This window comes from Amphiprion ocellaris, chromosome 16 (assembly GCF_022539595.1).
Source record: "Amphiprion ocellaris isolate individual 3 ecotype Okinawa chromosome 16, ASM2253959v1, whole genome shotgun sequence".
NCBI lineage: Eukaryota > Metazoa > Chordata > Actinopteri > Pomacentridae > Amphiprion > Amphiprion ocellaris.
In genome coordinates, this window is record NC_072781.1 from 14,450,968 (window position 1) to 14,470,001 (window position 19,034).

At 41.6% G+C, this 19,034-nt stretch overlaps 1 protein-coding gene across 27 annotated transcripts in view; it reads left to right on the top strand.

The window, feature by feature from the left end:
* LOC111562983 (neurexin-1a) overlaps positions 1–19,034 on the top strand; it is a 249,785-nt gene that overhangs the window by 163,930 nt on the left and 66,821 nt on the right. For all 27 annotated transcript variants that reach the window (XM_055018390.1, XM_055018392.1, XM_055018396.1 and 24 more), the window contains one exon: positions 3,812–3,993. In XM_055018390.1, the coding sequence (XP_054874365.1) occupies positions 3,812–3,993 (182 nt within the window). The remainder of the gene's footprint in view (positions 1–3,811; positions 3,994–19,034) is intronic.

A 19,034-nucleotide genomic window follows, 5' to 3' on the forward strand; every position in this document is an offset into this window, starting at 1 on the left:
GCTTCTTTTAATTGTACTCCTCCCAGGGGGGTGCGCAGAACCAAGATAAACACAAATGACTTTATCCTTAATGTAGTTTTTCCCTTTTACATGGTTTTGGAGATGTACAGCATGTAGCAGTTTATTTATAACTGTTACAGACTTATTCTTGTAACAAGCAAAAACAAATGAGAGAGTTTCAGCTAATTTACATTGTAAAGGTATACAATATAGGTTACATGTAAACCTGAAAAAATATTTGCTTTTAATATAAAGGAATTTTGGGGGGGAAGCGAGGATCTTATTTTGAAATTCCATTGAAGAGATCCATGGAAATGATCAAATACGAATTTTAACAAGCTATACTATACGCCACATCTTGGGTAATCTATTTTTGCACACCAGTCATTACGGGAATCCATGGCAGCAAATAGAGAGAAACGCAAGTGCTAGGTGCTGACAGAAAGCAGATCTATAATGTCATCTCTCCTTTTCATATTTCCATCACAACTATGTAATTATGATTGGATTCCTCCCCAGTTTCTCGGCAGAGGTGGTAATATGAGGCGCGATATGATGGCGGCGTTGGAGGTTAGAGGAAAGACGGTCTTCAGGGCTGACCTTAGCTGAGGAGTATTGTCGAACACGCTGCCTGGTTTGTGTATCCTTCTCCTCCTACAGCTGCTACACGGAGGCACAGAGCCAGTACGCTTCCCTTCGCTCACACCTGTCTGTCTCTTTATATGACACTGCATCATTTACTAAACATAAGCTTGTAAGCGCAGGCAAAGTGCTTGTAGGTCAGTTTGCTATATGCCGCTGCTTCATTACAGCAGGAACAGACAGACATATTGAGAAGACAATGCCAAGAGGGTTCCATAACACACAGGCCATGTTTGCTATTCTGCCGTCTACTATCCCACACACCTCTTTGGCCAAATGCAGGAGAACTCCTGGGATGGTGCTACATTTTTAATGAAAGCAGAGTGTTTGATCTGCCAATGTTTATCTTCTTTGATGTTAACTGACACAGCAGAGAGCAGCCAGCTCTCAATGTAGTCCAACATGAGGACAGATTAATTCATTATCCTTTAACAGGGGAGGCTTGTGGTTGAGGAGTTCATCCTGGAGGTCTGATCCAGGATCTGCAGTAGCCTTGAATGAAAAGCCCTTCTGACACTCCGCCTCTTGATTTTCCACACTGTGACCTCTCTGGGGGAAGCACATATGAATGTACTGAGATGCATGCACAAAAAAATCCAAGTGGGAATACATGAAGAACCTTAATTACATTCTGTGTCACAGGTCTTGTATTGTGCAGAGGTTCACTTCCTGGCATTTTGGAACCTAAAACTGCCCCTATTTTTAAAGTTTTTTTTTTTAATTTTTTTTTTTTTTATGAGATAATGGGTGAATAGGGAATAAACTGAAACTCTTGTCAAATTAAAGAGACAACAAACAGGCAAGAATTTCCGGGACACTACTGTATCTAATGACTACAACAGATCCATATCAGACACTGTGTCCCAGGAGGGAACATAAATAACAAATATGGAGCCAGTGCATAATTACTCTCCGGCACTGGAGTTACACAGACACGTGTCTGCTGATTTCATGCCACTGCACCACTGTGTAGGTGTGCATTAGGCATGTTTCTCCATGTATCTTAATCCTCAACAGTCCCTCAAGGAGTTTTTTTTTTCCCCACTAGTCTTACATGCTTGTATGGATTTCAGGCTGCTTTACCACATATTGGCATCCCTATTATCTACACTTGCTGAATCTGTTTTGGAACCATTTAGCAGTCGTTTTTTGTTGACCGACCGTTGGTGCCTTGACATGAGTGTCTCGCTGTGCATCCATTTGGCTGAGAATCTTTTTATTAAAGTGTTTTTTTTCATTCCTTTTTCATTTTTTATTTATTTTTTTATTTTTCAGAGGTCACCAAAAGTAAATAAGCTGTCAGTGGGATAACGTGGGTGTCAAATCATATGAATAGACCGAGGGGGGGGGGGGGTAGATGCTTAAGGGCCCACTGAGTTAGAAGCACTTAATTATAATAAGCTGGAGCATGGAGCAAGTGTTAGGTGGCTTGGGGGAAACTTAGAGACAGTGACAACAGTCCGGCGCGAGCTACATGAATTGGAGATTGATCTGTGTCAGGGCAGGCATCAGATATGCATTAGTGAAATAAGAAGAGTTTTCAGTAGCCGCCAGACTTCATGAAAAAGAAATGACGCCTGCCTCGCAAATATATTACACATAATGTCTTTTCCTTTGTAGAAGTCATCAGGCTTCATAACGCTTTATCCATTAGGAGGACAAAAATGCTTACAGTGTTCTATCATTACGTATTACAAATGCGAGTTATGGTTTATGAAAACAATAAATCCCGCCATAGATCGGGATGTCGCGACCTCATTTGTTAATCACATTATTGTTAATTAATGATGCAATTCTTTTTAGCTAATGGTTGACAGCGTGTATTGACTCAAATGAGGGAACGAAATTGGAAAAGGAACTTGAGAGCAGAGGGACACACTTTAATCACCGTGCTATGAAAGAGGAAGCCAGAGGGAAGAAAACAACGGAATTGTATAAATAAATGCAAAATTTATCGATAGTTTTATATCCTCATGAACTGGTTTACAAGAAAATATTGGAATTACAGTCAGAATGATTTATAATCTATTGTTCAAGCTAAGGCTGTTTAACTCCCTGCCCCTATGAATATTAACACACTCTGTCTCCCTCACACCCTCTCGCTGTTTCTCCTTCTCGCTCACACTCGCACATGTAAATGCATAACATACTAGTCGAGCTCCTTGTCTAATTTTTCATGAAGCTGTTTTTATGCTAATCTGACAGCTGCATTCATTTTCAGGGCTTTCTCACTGGCGGTTATTTCCCAATCACATGCTCATTCATTCATAATTGAGCTCAGATGTACACACTTCCTTTTCACAGTAATACTTGTTCCTGTTTTCGTTCAAGAATGGATTAAAACACTATCCTAATCTCAAAACATGAGACATGAGACCGACTTTTAACATGAGCAGACTCCCACTTCTAATAGAGCGCTTCCATCATTAGTCCAGAAGGACTTATTTCCAGACATCAGTTTGACTAGGCCACTGGCATAATGCTGCAAGGCTCTTTCTCACTGAATAGCTAGGTAATTAGAACCACTCTTCCACCCAGCAGGCCGTGTTCAAGCCTTTCATATAGCTGCTAAAGACAACGAGGTAGCGCAGCGAGACAGGAAATAGCTGGTTTGGAGGTCACAAGAAGGGCATAATTGGAGCAGTCAGTCAATAATGCTGCCGGCTGCGTCTGCCTTCGGGGCTGCTAATGAAGCATGAGAGACGAGGAGGTGCCCGATTGGCATGCTGGTTACCTGGGCGCTGGGGACATGACTGCAAATTCATTTGTACCTCTTCCTTCTAGAGGTGAAACAGGCCGCGGCAGTAAAACTGAGTAATTGTGCACTATTATGAGCGAAGCGGCGCCAGTACCTGCCTCACTCATTTTCGCTGAATTTTCTCCTACTCATGAATTGACACGAGTGCGCTTAAACTCTCAGACGGGGCTGAGAGCTGTTCAAGAGTGATATGTTGCTCACTGCTTTGCAAAGTCATTACTCAGCACAATAAAACACTCCAGACTGACGGTGCTCCGTACACGCAGCATTGATGCCAGCTTTGCTGCGTTAATAATGTTTTTGTGTTGACAGTCAGTGATTCACGCCTGGTACACAGTTGCAAGGGGGAATACACTATTAACGTCTTCTGTTTGTGCTTCTCTCTTCCCTTTTCTTTTTTCCCCTCTCTAGCTGGAACAACGTACATATTTGGGCGAGATGGTGGACTGATCACATACACATGGCCACCAAATGACCGTCCCAGCACAAGGGCAGACCGGCTAGCCATCGGCTTCAGCACACATCTGAAGGATGCTGTCCTGGTCAGGGTGGATAGCTCCTCTGGTCTTGGAGACTTCTTGAAGCTCCACATTGTAAGTCAAATAAATGTACTCCCTTTCAAACACAGCAGAACAAATTATATAGTATACATGCAGGCACATATTTTTTGATCATCTTTTTAGCATGATGGGATACTGCATGAACACACTACAATTCACCAAAATTAAAAAAAGATGTTTATGTTTTTTGTTTTCTCTCTGCACAAGTGGGTGGGGCTCCTTTGATAAAAGATGATATCACATATTTCCATACACCAGTCATAATCAGCATTTGAATCACAATGTGATGACAGTTTCTGTGTTGTTTGGTTGCTGTCAATCAAATTTGATCAAACCACACCAACACAGCTCTGATGAAGGAGCTGTTGAGTGTGTTAAATGCTGCATTTTATAACTTTAGTTGTTGCTCATTTATTCATGAATATTTCATATTATAGAGAACTACAAGTTTTGATTGAATTACAAATGCAGCATGTACGACTAACAGCACTTTAATGAATATGGTAAGAGGGAGTCCATGCCTGTCCACCTCCTCTTGCCTGCGTTTTATGTGTGTGCAACAGGGACAGAGGGAAATGCTCCGGTAATAAGGGTTGGTTCCATACAGTGCATCTCTGACCTGGACATAATTCTACTGGCTGCCACATGACCTTCCTCTCACAAGCACCCACTTACTGACAGCAACACTGATGCTGGCCAGGAGCATACAGGAGCTTTGCACAAATTTACACACATGGGAAAGCTACAGACTAGAACACGCACAAACATGAAATTGGTCTTGAAGTTTGCCTCAGCCCCAGCTGCCCACACACCAAGATTTACACATACAGTAAGCACATAGTGACATAAGCAGGCCTGTCCTCAGGACACAGAGCAGCTGTGATGTTGTTCTTATGAGACACCTCCATACTTGCTCTGCGTGGAAGAGCTTTTTTTTTTTCCCTTTTTGCCACATTTTTTTCCCCGTGCCTGAAGGCCAAGTGATTTTTTAGCCCCTAGTTTTAATCCACGAGTAGCTGGCTAATCTAAAAGGATACAGTCTATTTCATGCAGGCCATTCATCACTAAATACCACAGAGGGACACAAACAAGATGTTCAAAAGAACATAAATTGGAATATGTTCTGAAAGCGCAGATGTGCTCACTCAGATGTGCAAATTCTCCACTACGATCCTCCTGCGTTCTGCAGCTTTCTGGGCTCCTTTCCACCTGTACGAAAAGCACCTGAACAGGGATAAAACACGAGAGATTTTTTTCACTATGTGAACGAAATGTGTCTTTTCCAATGATTTGCATAGACAGGGTCCTTTTTTAAATTAAACGGCACAACAAGGCTTTGCTCGGTGTTTGATCACATTGCAGGACTAAATTAATATACATGGACATGTTTTCACTTCTTCGTACAACATGCACTCTCCCTCAAGCTAACTTATTTCTTAACAGCTCACACAGTTTTGCAACTAATTTAAATATCATGCAGTTAATTACCATTCAGGCCCTTGTGAGTACAGGTGAATGTGAATTCTTTGAGATAGTGCAGCTGGTGTACTGCACACTCACTAGAAGCCTGTTGCATGTGAACACCGTGTGACATTTGTGTGTTACGCTGTACCGTACAACATTTCTCCTCCTTGTACTAGAGACAAAAAACAAAGAGGCATTTTCTAGGGAAGGACAAAGGTCATATCTTAGTGGAAACACAAGAAGACAGTCTCAGACTGTGTGCCAGGTTTTGGATTCGCCGTGTTCTAGTGATGAATGCTAGAGGTTAGAGACCTGAGCCTTACAGACAGGAGAGGTGAGAGAGGGGAGTCTCGCTTGGTGTAACAAGACAGAGAGATCATGCAGCTTACAGCAGATATATGCGCCGCCTGGTTGATGAAACGTGTAGCATTCCATTGACATTTTACAGGGAGAAAATGTTGATAAGGCATGTTCTTACAGCAGGGGCAGTGGGTTGTGAGAATCCCCTCTCCTCTCGCATCAGCAGTCACTCTGAATGCTCCCTCTTATTTATTTATTTCTGCACATTAATCTGGAGGCTTTGTGAAATGTTGCATTTCATTAGAAAATGAGAGACGCAAGCGGGAGAAAGCGGGAGAAAGCGTTTTAAAGCGAGGAGGGAGGCATGAACGGGGCCATGAAAGTCATGCTCTTGATTTTTGTTCATCGAGTTATTTAAGATGAGCAGCAAGGCTGTTAAATATGTACATAAATAACCCACTGTGTTAGCATAACACAGGTTTTGATATTGTGCATTATAAAGTTGCAACAAAAGTTGGTTATAAATGGAGAACAGTTAAAATTGTCTTTTAAAATGTTAGTTTAACCTACAAATTGGACATAAAATGGGTTTTAAAAGATTTGTTAAAGTGGAATTGTTAATTGGGGTATTGTGCTGCTGCCAAATGGAAGAATAGCTTAAAATAAATCACAATATATTCTGAAAATGGAATACTTATGATACAAACCCTCTAGATATGTGTTCCACGCTTCTGTCATCTCCTCATTAATTACACTGGAAAGGATGTGTTTTACAGCCCTCCATTAAACACAATGAGCTATGCAAAATTGCTGCTTTGATGCGTTTTTTCTGCAAGAATAGCTGCACTGAGCAAGTCACCTGAAAAAAACCATATCTAGTTGAACTGTAGCCTTAGTGGAAGAGGCTGTGGTGTGGAATAGTATTACAATGTACTGACTCTGTAGCCTCAATATTTGTGGCACTGCACTGGTAGCTAGTTTATACCACTCAGCTTCACTAAATTGTGTGGGGTTTTTTCATATGTGCACTGAAATAATCCGACGTGCTTGATTTTCATTATAGAATATGCAAAAAACAAACAATTTCTGGAGTTAGTAGTTCATTCAGAGATGCGCACTGGGCTGATTCCTGATGGTATTCCCCTCATTCCTTTCAGTTACCTCAGCTCTGAGCAGAAATGTCTTAGGAGGAGTGTATCTTCAGCTGTATGAGATGGGATTAGACCAGATTTCAGTATTTACCCCCCTCCTGCTCCATCCTCTACATCCCTCTCCCCCCTAATCTCCTGCTCCCATTTCATGATGACAGGAAACCCAGCGGGGCTTGAAGGACGCCATCTCAGCTCACATTCTCAAGAGGGAATTTTCTTAGTAATATGTGGAGACTATGATTTAAATGCACCTCAAAGGAGTTGTGATCCTTCCCCCGCCTCCCCTTTCCATTGCAGATAAAGACAATGACTGTGAAGTCAGCGAACCATCAAATGTACGACAATCACTTTCCTCAGGCTCATTACTGTAGTGCACATGGAAGAAGGACTAGACTCATAATAATGTTCCTGCCATTTCCCCAATTATGATGATTCTCCACAAACCCTTTTACATTTTCTAAGGTGACACATTCATGAAGCTGCTAGAACATGTATCCCGTGTGTTTATAAGACTTGTCTGTACATGATAGTGTGCCCTGGCAAACAATGTACATATATAATTAATTGCACTGTAGCTGAAAGTCAAATCCGGGGAAATATTCACAATGACATTATGCAAAACAGGGAATTATGGATGTAATGATCCTTGGTGGGTCTATGCAGCAGGGTAATCTGTACAAAAGAAGAATTGGAACAAAGTTTAGAAGAGGTGGGTGTGCAGTACCTTCTCTGTTAAACATGCTAATACAGCGTACTGTGTAATGTCTGTCAAATTTCAGCAAGGAATATTAGAGGACGATTTTACTTTTATGCTATTAAGGCGTTTTAGCCCCCACAAAGGAAGTATCATTTATTTTTCCGCACAAACAAGGGAGGATGTCTGTTATTGGAAATCCATCTGTACATTTTTAGGAAGCCATTTACTTGGTGAAATGGAAGCTTTGCAGTTGTTTTCTTTCTTTTTGTTGTCAATGAGTAGCGGTGACACTGACTATCAGAGGCTCTCCTAAGTCTCAGGCAGGGCCCCCAGGGGCCCACTGAGCTTGTTTTGTGCTGGCACTCGATCTCTGTGTGGGGGCTGGGTACTATTCCAAGCACTTTCTTCTTTCCCCTCTTCTAATTGCATGCATCCCTTTAAAAAAAAAAACAAGCAATGAAGGCATTCTGGCTAAGACAGCAACACTGTGAAGTTAATGTATTCCATAGAGCAGAGACGATGGTGGAGAAATAATGACTTCTCTGGTGGAGCTTTGCTCCCCTCGGTCCTCCTTTAGCTGACTACCAGAAAGTGGGTTCTCCTTCTGATGGAAGACACCTTTAATTGCAGTTTCAACTCCTGCTCTCTACCCTATTAATCATGTAAAATGGCTTGAGAAAACAGACTACCGGCCCACTGTCTGAGTATCTCCATTTTCATGTGAGAAAATGTCACCTTTTATGTTTTTGCAGTTCACCTTAGGTATAGAGTTCTGATTATTCACAATTGCATGCTTCATTAAGTGAATACTGAACAGTGTGATTTGATGGTGCAGGCGAGATTGTTACCTGGGAGAGGTGCTGCAGTTCTCAGGAGAGAACCAGTATCACGCTATCCCCCATACTCCTATTAAAACACCTGCCCAGGGAAGGGATCTTATTCTCATCCACTGCTCCTGTTAAGGCCTTAGACCCAGTAATTACCACTCATGCTCGCTCTGCACAAAGACACTGAACAGATCTGCATGCAATACCCCCAGGATTTGCTGGTATACAGCTTTCCTGTGTTGCTCGTTCAGTCCAGGCACATCAGTCAGTGTTTAGCGCACCTCTTCAGCAGCTGACACATAGACCACAATATTAATGCAGCAAGGTATGCTCATCAACTAGGAATGGAAGAGAAATGCAGCTAAAAACATACTGATGTTAAATCGTGTGTGGGCGCAGAATATGTGTTTGATTCCATCTCCAGCAACATTTATTTTAAAATTTGTGTGTTAAGTTTTTCTGTGTTTGAACAGTTGTCATCTCACAGTTTGGAAACCCACTTTTTTCCTCCGCATTACTTTAACCACTGTTCCCATGGTAACAATCCCCATATATGACTGGACTTTGTGTCATGGCAATGATATGCAACTTGAACAGATTCAAAATTAAAGAGAGCACATTATTTCCAGTTTAAAATTGTAGTGTCACCTCACTATCTAATTTGCTCAAAACTCAACTGTACATGTAAAACAGACCAGTTGCAGAAAATAGGAGATAAATCAAGCAGGATTCATACCTCCATCACTATGCTGGAAAGATTGAAAATTAAGAATTAAAACTAAACAAAGGTGACAGTTTTTTGAAAATTAAAAATGTGCCTTAGACCACTCACATACTGCTACTTTGCAAATATATATAGAATATGAACAAATAAAGCTTTAAGTAAGTATACTGGTATAGAACTAGTGTCCAAACATGGATTTGTTCCCCATGACATTATTCATCCATTGGACTGTCACACTCTAATGAACAAAGGGTAAGAGTAAACACATCCATCTCACAAGTGATTTGACTTTCCATGGTTTGTGCTGACACAAGTCACTCTTGCTATTGCAGTTTCCTTGCCTCACTGGGACAATTTCTTAAGACAGCCAGAGCTGCCAACTGTCTCCCCTTTCATCAAAAAAGGTCTGAAAGCAACAGTGCATGTAATTTGAGGATCATCAGTAAAATACCATGGAGGGGCTAAAATTGTATTTTTCTTCTGTTTTTGGCCACTTTGTTTTTCTAGTTCAGTCTTTTTAAAGAATTGTAGTGGCCTCTTTTCCCTGGACTCCTTTCGCGGGATCAGTTAATCAAAGACGGAGTGCTAGTCTCGCCACAGAAACGTTTGTGTCAAAGATAGATGCATATTAACAACCTCCCACTGTTGTAGCCAGCTCGGCTACATTTAAATTCACAACCAGATGCCTTTCCCTTCTTCTCTGCTTTCCCCCTTGTGTGAGTGAGCGTCAGTGAATCCAGAACTGCCATTTGCTAGTCAGTATGTTTGGCAGTTTGCAGTACCGTTTGTGGCAAAGCTAAGCTAATGGCACCGTAATGGTGAGTTAATTGCTGACCATGATGAGGAGACGGCACTGAAAGGAATGGATGGAGCTTCGCTGACCTCATTTAGTCCCTCAGTGTGGATTCAGTCTCACAAACATGGAAACAGCAACCAGACAGCAAAACACTTATATCCACATGCTCCTCTTATGGGAAACTTACAGAATCTGAGCTGTAATTGTTTAAGTGGTGATGAATAGTGGTGATAGTATGGTAATGTTGCAGGTAAATATAGCATTGATTTCATGTCGGCTGTGAGTTATTGTGGCGATAGCCCGTATGTGAGAGTGAATGGCCTCCTATCTCTTTTAGTCATAGACGGGGCAGCCACTCGGCTCGGATGATGTACCTGACCTCAAAGAATCAAATCTCATCATCTCCATATTGAGAAGGGACAGCGCTAGAATCACCATTACTCATCTTTCAATTCCAATCATTTCTCAATTTGTTCAAGCTCTTTGCCACTACAAAGCCAAGTGGTCCATGAAGAGGGATGAGTGTGTGTGTGTGTGTGTGTGTGTGTGTGTGTGTGTGTGTGTGTGTGTGTGTGTGTGAGAGAGAGCGAGAACGAGAGAGAGGAAGATGTGTGTGTGTGTGTGTGTGTGTATTTGAGAGGGCAGGACAATAATGTGTCTTCACTTTTATTAGTGTAACAAATCACAGTGAGTACAGCTTGTCATTCTCAAAGCTGTACATCAATACGTTATGGGCTTGCCTCATACAGAGCAATATTGCCATGGCTAACACGGGGTAAATTTGATTTCATCGGCAATGTTACACTGTCAGACATGTTGGCTTTTGTGTGGGTTATAAGGTTATGAGAAGCATTGACATTCTATTTGTTGTTATCACAATTCAATAAATGTAAATTTTTTCTGTTCTCTCTGCCATCCCCCCAACATGCAAATTGGACGCGTTGCTGTCAGTTATTCAGCCTGGTTTACTTCATTCCCCATTTTAAGCTTTCTTCAATCCTACGTCATCTAAAATTATTTGCAGATTTTAGTCAAATCTCAGCATCTCTGGTTATGTATGCGGCAGAAAGACTGTGTGCATTTGGGACTGGAGTGCCGCAGCATGGAGTCACCATAGTTGTTGACTTTTGACACAGCTGCCCCTGGCCTCAGGGTGGGATAAAAATAGTCTCACTCTTTCTCGCTCCAGTACAGTGAGCCGAAGTGCAACATCCCCCAACTATCACATATGGAGCAATATTTTTTTCTTTCACTAGAATCAGCGGATTATTACTCTGTAAAATTTTGCCTCATTTCAACACGACAGATAATATTCCAAGCAGAAGTAAAAATTCGGTGTACTTAAATTAATTGTGATTGATAGTTTTGACTTGTGACAGTGATTGTGCTACATCAGTGGTAGCAGCCATTGCTGTAAGTTTTCATGATTCACATTCCCCTACACAAACACTAAACCTCAGTACATTTCAAGAAAAGCGATGTTTCCTATATTTCCTGAAAAAACAACAAAGATTCTGAACATGCACCCAGATGTTTGCACTTTTACACACCAATGCTTGCACTATGTCACTGTAGGTTTGCTTGTTTGTGTTTACCAGGGTGGAACAAAGACTAAAGCCAGGTTGAACTGGGCCATGTCTCAAATTACTGACACATTTACCTACACATAGCTTCCATGTTGCCTCTCAGCTAAGTTTTGCATAAAGCGTGGTGCCCTGTTGCTAATGGTTTCTACAGTGCTTTGTGTGGGGATGCATGAAATATTTAACAGGCGACTCCTCTTGTTTTGGTCAACTTAATTACCTTTTTCACTGCTGCACTCTTCTCATCTCCATACCCCTTGTGCTTTCCAGATACCCACACACAAATGTAATGCACATATAAGCATGCTGTTTTTAGATATGTGCTGCTGAAGAACTTTGTTTTTTGCATTTTTTGATGTATACTGTTGTGGGCTGAATTCAAATAAGTCATCCCTTTTCAGTTTTATTTGTTTTATTTAGTTGTATTATACTGAATAGATAGTATATTGTCATGTCCTCCAGAAAAAAAGAGACTGATGCTCCTTTGTTACAGTTTGCTTTCATCAATAACCACACAGACTCATAAAACATTAAGAGTAAATGAGCAGCAGGAAGCTGGAGATTGAGAGGCAAGACATATCATATGGACATATGGAAATCAGCTCAACTGAAACCAATCTTGACTGGGGTTGGTGAGGTGGGGAACTGTATCCGCCTTTAAAATGTCTCGGGCTTCTGAGAGAGCAACCACATTGTCAGCAGAAACACTCATCCTCCTCTTGTCCCCCGTTTTCATTTATGAATAATGGATTTAGTGACCCTTCTTATATCCTCCATAGCTACCGGTCAATATTACTAAGGACAGAATGAGAAACACCGAGACTTTAACTCCAATTATATGCTGAACATCGCTTGACATTCAAGTTAAATATTGCAAGACTGATATGTATTTTCTTCATTGTTATTGCTCTTGGGGCAGACTGTCTGGCCAGTGTCTTGTCTTTCAGCTATAAGCGAGTTGCGCTGCAGCCAAGCACTCTAGCCGAGCCTCTGGTCATAGATAGTTCCTTCCACGGCCTCATCAAAAGAAAAGACTTTGTGTATGTGCGAAAAAAGCACGTGTGCATGAAAATGTTCTTCTGCCTCCCTGCTATAATAAGAGCTGTGCAGTGAAGGCCAGCAGTGCTGCCTGTGCAAGAGCAAACAATCCATGACGTGTCAGCAGCCTACATGGTGCGGCGCGCTTCATACGGGGAGATCAAACAGACAGGCACATGTTGTTCCTTTGTCCTCTTCCATCCCTCAGGTAAGCATATGAGGTGAGAAGGGCACCCCTGGATCTGCGGCCTCATTCTGCTCAGTTTATCAACCATGCAGCACGCCTTATCTCAGGAGAGAAGAGAGATGTTGCAGGGAGAAGGTGGAGTTTTGTTTATGTTGCAGTAAATGTAGCACCATAGAAGAGGCGTAAAACTTTATGGCTCATTCTGCGGGTCTTCTAAGTAGTTGGTATGAGTGATGATTGGGTTTGCTTTTCCCAGAAGGGCGAAGCAAACACCTTGACAACAGTAATTAAAAGTGCATGTGAGGCCGAATTCATTTTCTTCTCTTCGTCTCCTCCCTTCACTTGGCCTAATAAATCAGATATGCTTGAAGTATCTTCTTCTTAACTCTTTGATTCACCAGTGCATTTGCGAAATAGCCTTGTGTCTGACAAGGAGCCGCTATAAAAGATGTAGAAAATTGTTGTGGGAATTCAGTGTCTCCGCTGGATCCAGACTGAGCTTAACACTTGGAGCCAGAGTTTTAATCTGCCTTTAGCACTGAAGCATTATAATGTCTGATCAGGTACAAAGCCAAAACATCCACAGTGTACTGTTCATTTTAAAGTTGAGCATTACTGTGGGTTATGCAGGTGTCGCACATTGCAGCTCTATTGTAATGGCTTAAATTCTGATGAAATGGACGTTTTCTGATGAGTTGAAATCAAATTGGCTGAACATGTCATCCAGGTGTACTGTGCAAATCTTCCAAAAGAGAAACCTTTGTAACCCATACTGAACCGCACCCACTACTTCATCCATGTACTCATTTCTGAGGCAACTACAGGCCAGAATGGTATTGTTATTTATATGAAAATGTAACTGCTATCGAGTGCCAGTGTCGCCCACCACCCTTCTTTAGTCAATAGCTGGACAAATCAATGGCTAGCCAGTCATCCAGTCTGTGTGTGTTTGTTTTTTAATCCATAAACATCCACTCAATAAACTCACAAACCTTGGTTGTCGCAGCCATTATTATGGTATTTCCAAGCTGGAAGTAATTATATAATCATTACCACTTCATGAAATCTTAATAGGTGCTGTAGATTAGAGACAAAGTAATGGCATGAGCCAGGAACTTGTGACTCCATCAGTATTAAACAGATGGTGGTGAAAAGTTTTCGTGTCCATCCGGAGCTCACTTGTAACCCTTTTATATTGTTTGCAGTTCTCCATTATATCCACGATGTTTGGTTTTATTTTAAGTGTGACATCAGCTGCAGACATAACATTTCACATGGCAGTAATTACCACAGCTTACAGTTTATTTGATGAGAGGGTACACAACAGTGCAATTTCAACAAATGTGGTCACACTACTGCTCAAAGTCGAGTAATTATAAAAAATTTAGGTTGCAGAAATGGACACGTGAACATGTAAATTGCATGTTTCAGTGGTAGGGGGTTGAAGTTTTATCAAAGGAGGTACCTGACAGAAAGGTTTGATATCTCTCGGCCCCACTAGGGACTTCCTCACACACTCTGGGAAGACAAGGCAGCGGCAAGAGGAGAGAAGCAGCAGTGAAGTAGTCACCCACAAGGCCTTATCAGCCTGTCATATTATTTCACCACAAAGAACCACAGAGGCCTTATCACACACCCATCTCCCTGATAAGGTCTGCTGCCACAAACAAAAATAAAAGACAAAAAAGGAGGGTGTGCGAGAGCAAAATAACAACGCAGAGCAACGCTACTTCAATGTGTTGGCCTTTTATTACCTTTCCCTGCAAGATGACTGATAAAAAGCCAAAGACAATGAAGGAGGGAAAGACAGAAGATAAGTTGGAGGAAAGAGAAAGGATACAACTGGAAAGATAAAGAATAAGGACTGTGTAAGGATCCAAACATCCCATTAAAGGAAAGGTTGGTCCAGAGGATAAGATGAAATGAGGGAGGCGGTAGGATTAAGTCTGAAAAAGAACCCGAGCTCACATACGCAAGACACAAGTTCTTATCCATCCTACTCTACTCTTTCTGTGTTTTTAAGAAAAACTACTGGCAGTTTGTCAGATAGCAGCCGGTCAGAACCTATGTAACCATTTAATGCTGCCTCTGATGCTCAGATATGCACCATCATGCACGTAAGAGTGAACATGTTCTCCTCCCTGTTGGAAGTTATTTAAGATGTGTAACTGGATCATCGCTTTTTTTATGGGACAAGCAGGCATGCATGCAAGAGCTGCGTCTGTGCAGACAACCGCAGTGGGAGGGAGATGAGGCGTGTTGCTGGTCCACAGACATGACTTTTTCATAGCTCGTTATTAAACTCCATTATGTTACAGTCAGCAGCGTGAGTGATAAGAGCATTTAAAAAGAAGTGTTCGGGAACGGAACGTTATACCTGCTTCCTGCTTCCTGCTTCCCTCCACCAGCTCTGGGCTCCACTAGGCGGAGTAGCAGGCCAGCTTGGACACAGAGATCCAGACAGTTCTAATGCACAACATTTATCATCATGGCAGTAGTACTTGCCACCCTGGCCCGATCCCTCCCCCTGTTATAAAGCACCGCTCCGGAAGAATGCTGAGTCAGGAATGGCCTGAGATCAGATCAGTAATCTAGCATATGGCAAGAGCTATGTTGGCCCAATTGTTATGACACATTGTTGGTCCATTTTGATTCACACTGTAGTATTGCAGACACAAACAATATGGTAGGACTACATTTTAGGGCCCATTGTCCTTTTTTTTATGCCAGAGTAACTTCTGGACCATGGAAAACTTCTGCTTCGAAACTCAGAATTTTAGTTACTCCAGCAAAAATTTTGAAGCTAGCGCAACAACATTTTTGGGTGAAAAATCAGACCAAGCATGATATTTGAACTGACAAAGTGCTTTGAGGTCATTTCACAAAGAAAGTCAATGAACAAAAATAGCATGCAGCATGAATGTCTGTATTTTCATGTGTTTAAAAGACAAAAATAAGGAACCCAACGTTCAAAGTAATTATTTTCTCAGCTCTCCCTAAGCTAGAGTTGAAATGAAAATCTACTAGTCATTCTTCCTGTTTGCTAGAAATCGAAAAGATGTTTATATTTGTACCTGCTGCTGTGATTCATTTGGTTCAGGGCTTCTCACAGCTTGTTTCTAAAACTATTGAATTTGTGTTTACACAGTGAAATAATAGTAGCCCACTGACTTTAACATGCTATATTTTCCAATAGCTATTTGCACTGCAGGTCTTAATTTTAAATTTAAATTAAATCAGCTTGATTTAGTGATGTGATAGGAATAAAATTTTACTTGGGACATCCAGATCCGGGAAATTGATTGGACACTGTGGCTGTGCAGAGACATCTATCCAATATGACTGTTACATGGTGTTACAATTGTACTTATTTCATGTCATAAACAACTGCCGTCATCCAGACACTGATGCTGGGTGAAGCCTTTTTATCTGCCAGCATGTTAAGAGACAAAAGAAACCCGACCAAAGCAATATTTCATTTTGGTATGTCATCAAGTTAAGTCATGGTGTAAATGTTAGCTTGTGACAGATGATATGACTTGCTGTTTGTCATTTAACCTGCAACAGTGACAGACTGCGCCAGCCAAAAGCAGAAAGCTGAATGTCTGGGGCACTTTCTCTAGGAAGAGTGTCAGAACTCGGTCAATCATACAGATGAGCTCTGGAGTTACTATAGTTTTATGTTTTGTATTTCAGTAGTTTATTTATTTATTATGTTTTTTTATTTTGTGTTTATTATTATTACTTTCATCATTATATGGGGGGGGGGAATTTCACAGAGTCTAGAGTTCATAAGTTCATAATAGGTATTATAATACAAAAACAACAGTTGGTGAGGCCATCTGTCTCACATCGTCATGTACAAATCTCAATAAACAATAGATAAAGGTTTCAAAAAATCTCATGTTTGTTGTGTTGACAAATGTAACAAAACAGACAAGCTAAAGCCATTTTCTGCGTACTTTGTTTTCTTTATAGGTAGTGTTTTCTATAGTTTCATTTCATTTGTGTATAAATGTAGTTTTCATTTTTATTTCAGTGAACTAAAATGTTCTTTCACACTTAATTCTAGTTCTTAGTTTACTTTTAGTTAACTATAATAATCTTGGTGCCATCAAATATTTTCCCACATTCACACACACTAGAAATTTCACCTCAACTTTGCAATCAGTTGTTTAGTAGCACACAGCAATAACTTCACAGTCACGCAGTCTGGTTTCAGTCTTGAAGGGAAAAAAAGTTTGTGCAAACCAAAATGATCACCGTCTGGGTGGGCTGCAATTCAGTCCCCATGAAATTTGGATTTATTTGTGGTGCTACGTTAAGAATTGTGGTCAGCTTCTTTCGTGATTCCCGGCAGCTCTGAACACCATGAATTTTCAGTACACGGCTAGAAATCAGAGTTATAGTTGAGTGTGAAGGACAGATCCCATGGCAGTGTGTGGCAAGCATGTGTAGCCTTAGCATGTGTGTGTGCGTGTGTTGTATGTCCTTGTGTGTGCCAGTGAGTGTGAATTGTTCAATAAAGTCATCACAGGCCTCATAAAGAAAGCTGACATTTACAGCACAGCGCAAAGGTCAAGGAGTTGGGCCTGATGAGATCATGATGGAAGGAAAGCTGTTTTCCTGCTGCCACCTCAAGAAATGAAGGGAAAGGCTGAGGAGGAAAAAATGGGAAGTGGGGAAATGAAAACAAGAGAAAATAAGAAGCAGTGCAAGAAGATTAGCTGGAGGAAAAAGTGACATTTCAGTTTTTTCAAACGTACGGGGTAAATATTAGACTTTGGTAAATGAAATGCTTTTCATGCAGAACGAATAGAATTCAGATCTTTAGTGACCACTTAGACTGATGATTTATAATGCATCCAAACAGTAGCTGATAGGGCCAATGTGGTCAGGCAGTCTGATAATGTGGATCTAATTAAAACTCCCAGAGTGGGACCGAAGCGTATGTCTCTGCCGACCCACACACACCGGGCACAGCCATGTCCTCATTAGCACCAACAATGTCACTGGGCCTGGTCAACACGCAGCCTTAAAATGTGGTAGAGAGCAAAAAGTGCCACTGCTCTCTGTGTATCCTGGTGTTCTAAAACCACCACGATTTCTAAAACCCAGGCCTGACTTTTAACATGAGCTGTGTCTAGAAATGAAGTTAATGAAGACAGTAACACACAGAGAGAGGAGGGAGCCGTCGCGCCTCAGTCTTTGAAAGAACCCCACTTCTGTGTTCGGGGACTGACAGAGTTGCCAGATTGGCAGCTGAACCTTATGAGCCTCTCATACCTTTGATGAAACACTGGAGCTGGTGAGGAAGAGCTGACAGACACACTCCCTTTGGCCAAGTTCTGTCTTTTTTCTGCGTCTCTGTTGTCTGACTTTGTCAGATCTGTGAATTTTTGTGTTTGTCTGTATAAGAATGAGAGAGAAAGGGAGTAAAAGATGGTGGAGGAAATTGTGAGGGACCATGTGTGTCTATGTGGCTGCTCCTGTGTGTGTTCTGGGTGAGCAGTCATCTGATGAACTGCCTTGCTGCGACCGAGGCCTGTGCTCGCCTCAGCCAGTGAGATGCTGCTGTTGTTGTTGTGTTGGTTAACAATGCTCTCCCCAAGCACCACAACTCACAGAGCAGCAGTAAGAGGTTGGCAGACCCTAATGGAAACGTCATCTTCAAGATAAAAGATGGTCCGACTTTGATGAGAGGGGGAGTTATGGGAGGTGTATAATAAAAGAACCATTTCCAATTGGTTCCGAAGCCAATTTAAGAGTACTGAATGAAGACAGACGCTGTCATAGACAAACTGAAAAGCCTACAGTCACTCAAAGCCGCTCTGCTGTTTGTCAGGCAGAGGGACCTTTCAATACAGGCAAGCAATAACTCACACACAAAGCTTGATTTTGGGAATTAAAAGTCGGGTGTGCACTTTCATCCTTTTTCCTCCCAAGTTTTCACTCCAACTCAGCTGTGATTCTGCTGTCATGCTGTGAATGTTTTGCGTCTGATGTCGTGCTTATAGAAAATAATGCACTCCGTTTGTAATGTTTTTCTAAGCCAGGTGGTACCACTTACTGCGAGAGTTAGTGATAATTGGTTGGGAGAGCGAGCAGTGCTCAGAATTACAAAAAAAGCCGTAAATAGAAGAAGGATTCTACTGCATGAGCTGTACCGGGGCCTGTCACTGTATTCCAAACAGTGTGTGTAAATTGTGTGGCTGTAATGGCCAAAAGGGTCCTGCTGACAGTGGATGCATTCGCCAGATCCTGAATAATTGTTTCGTCAAAGGCGAAAACCATGTCTGCTCTGCTA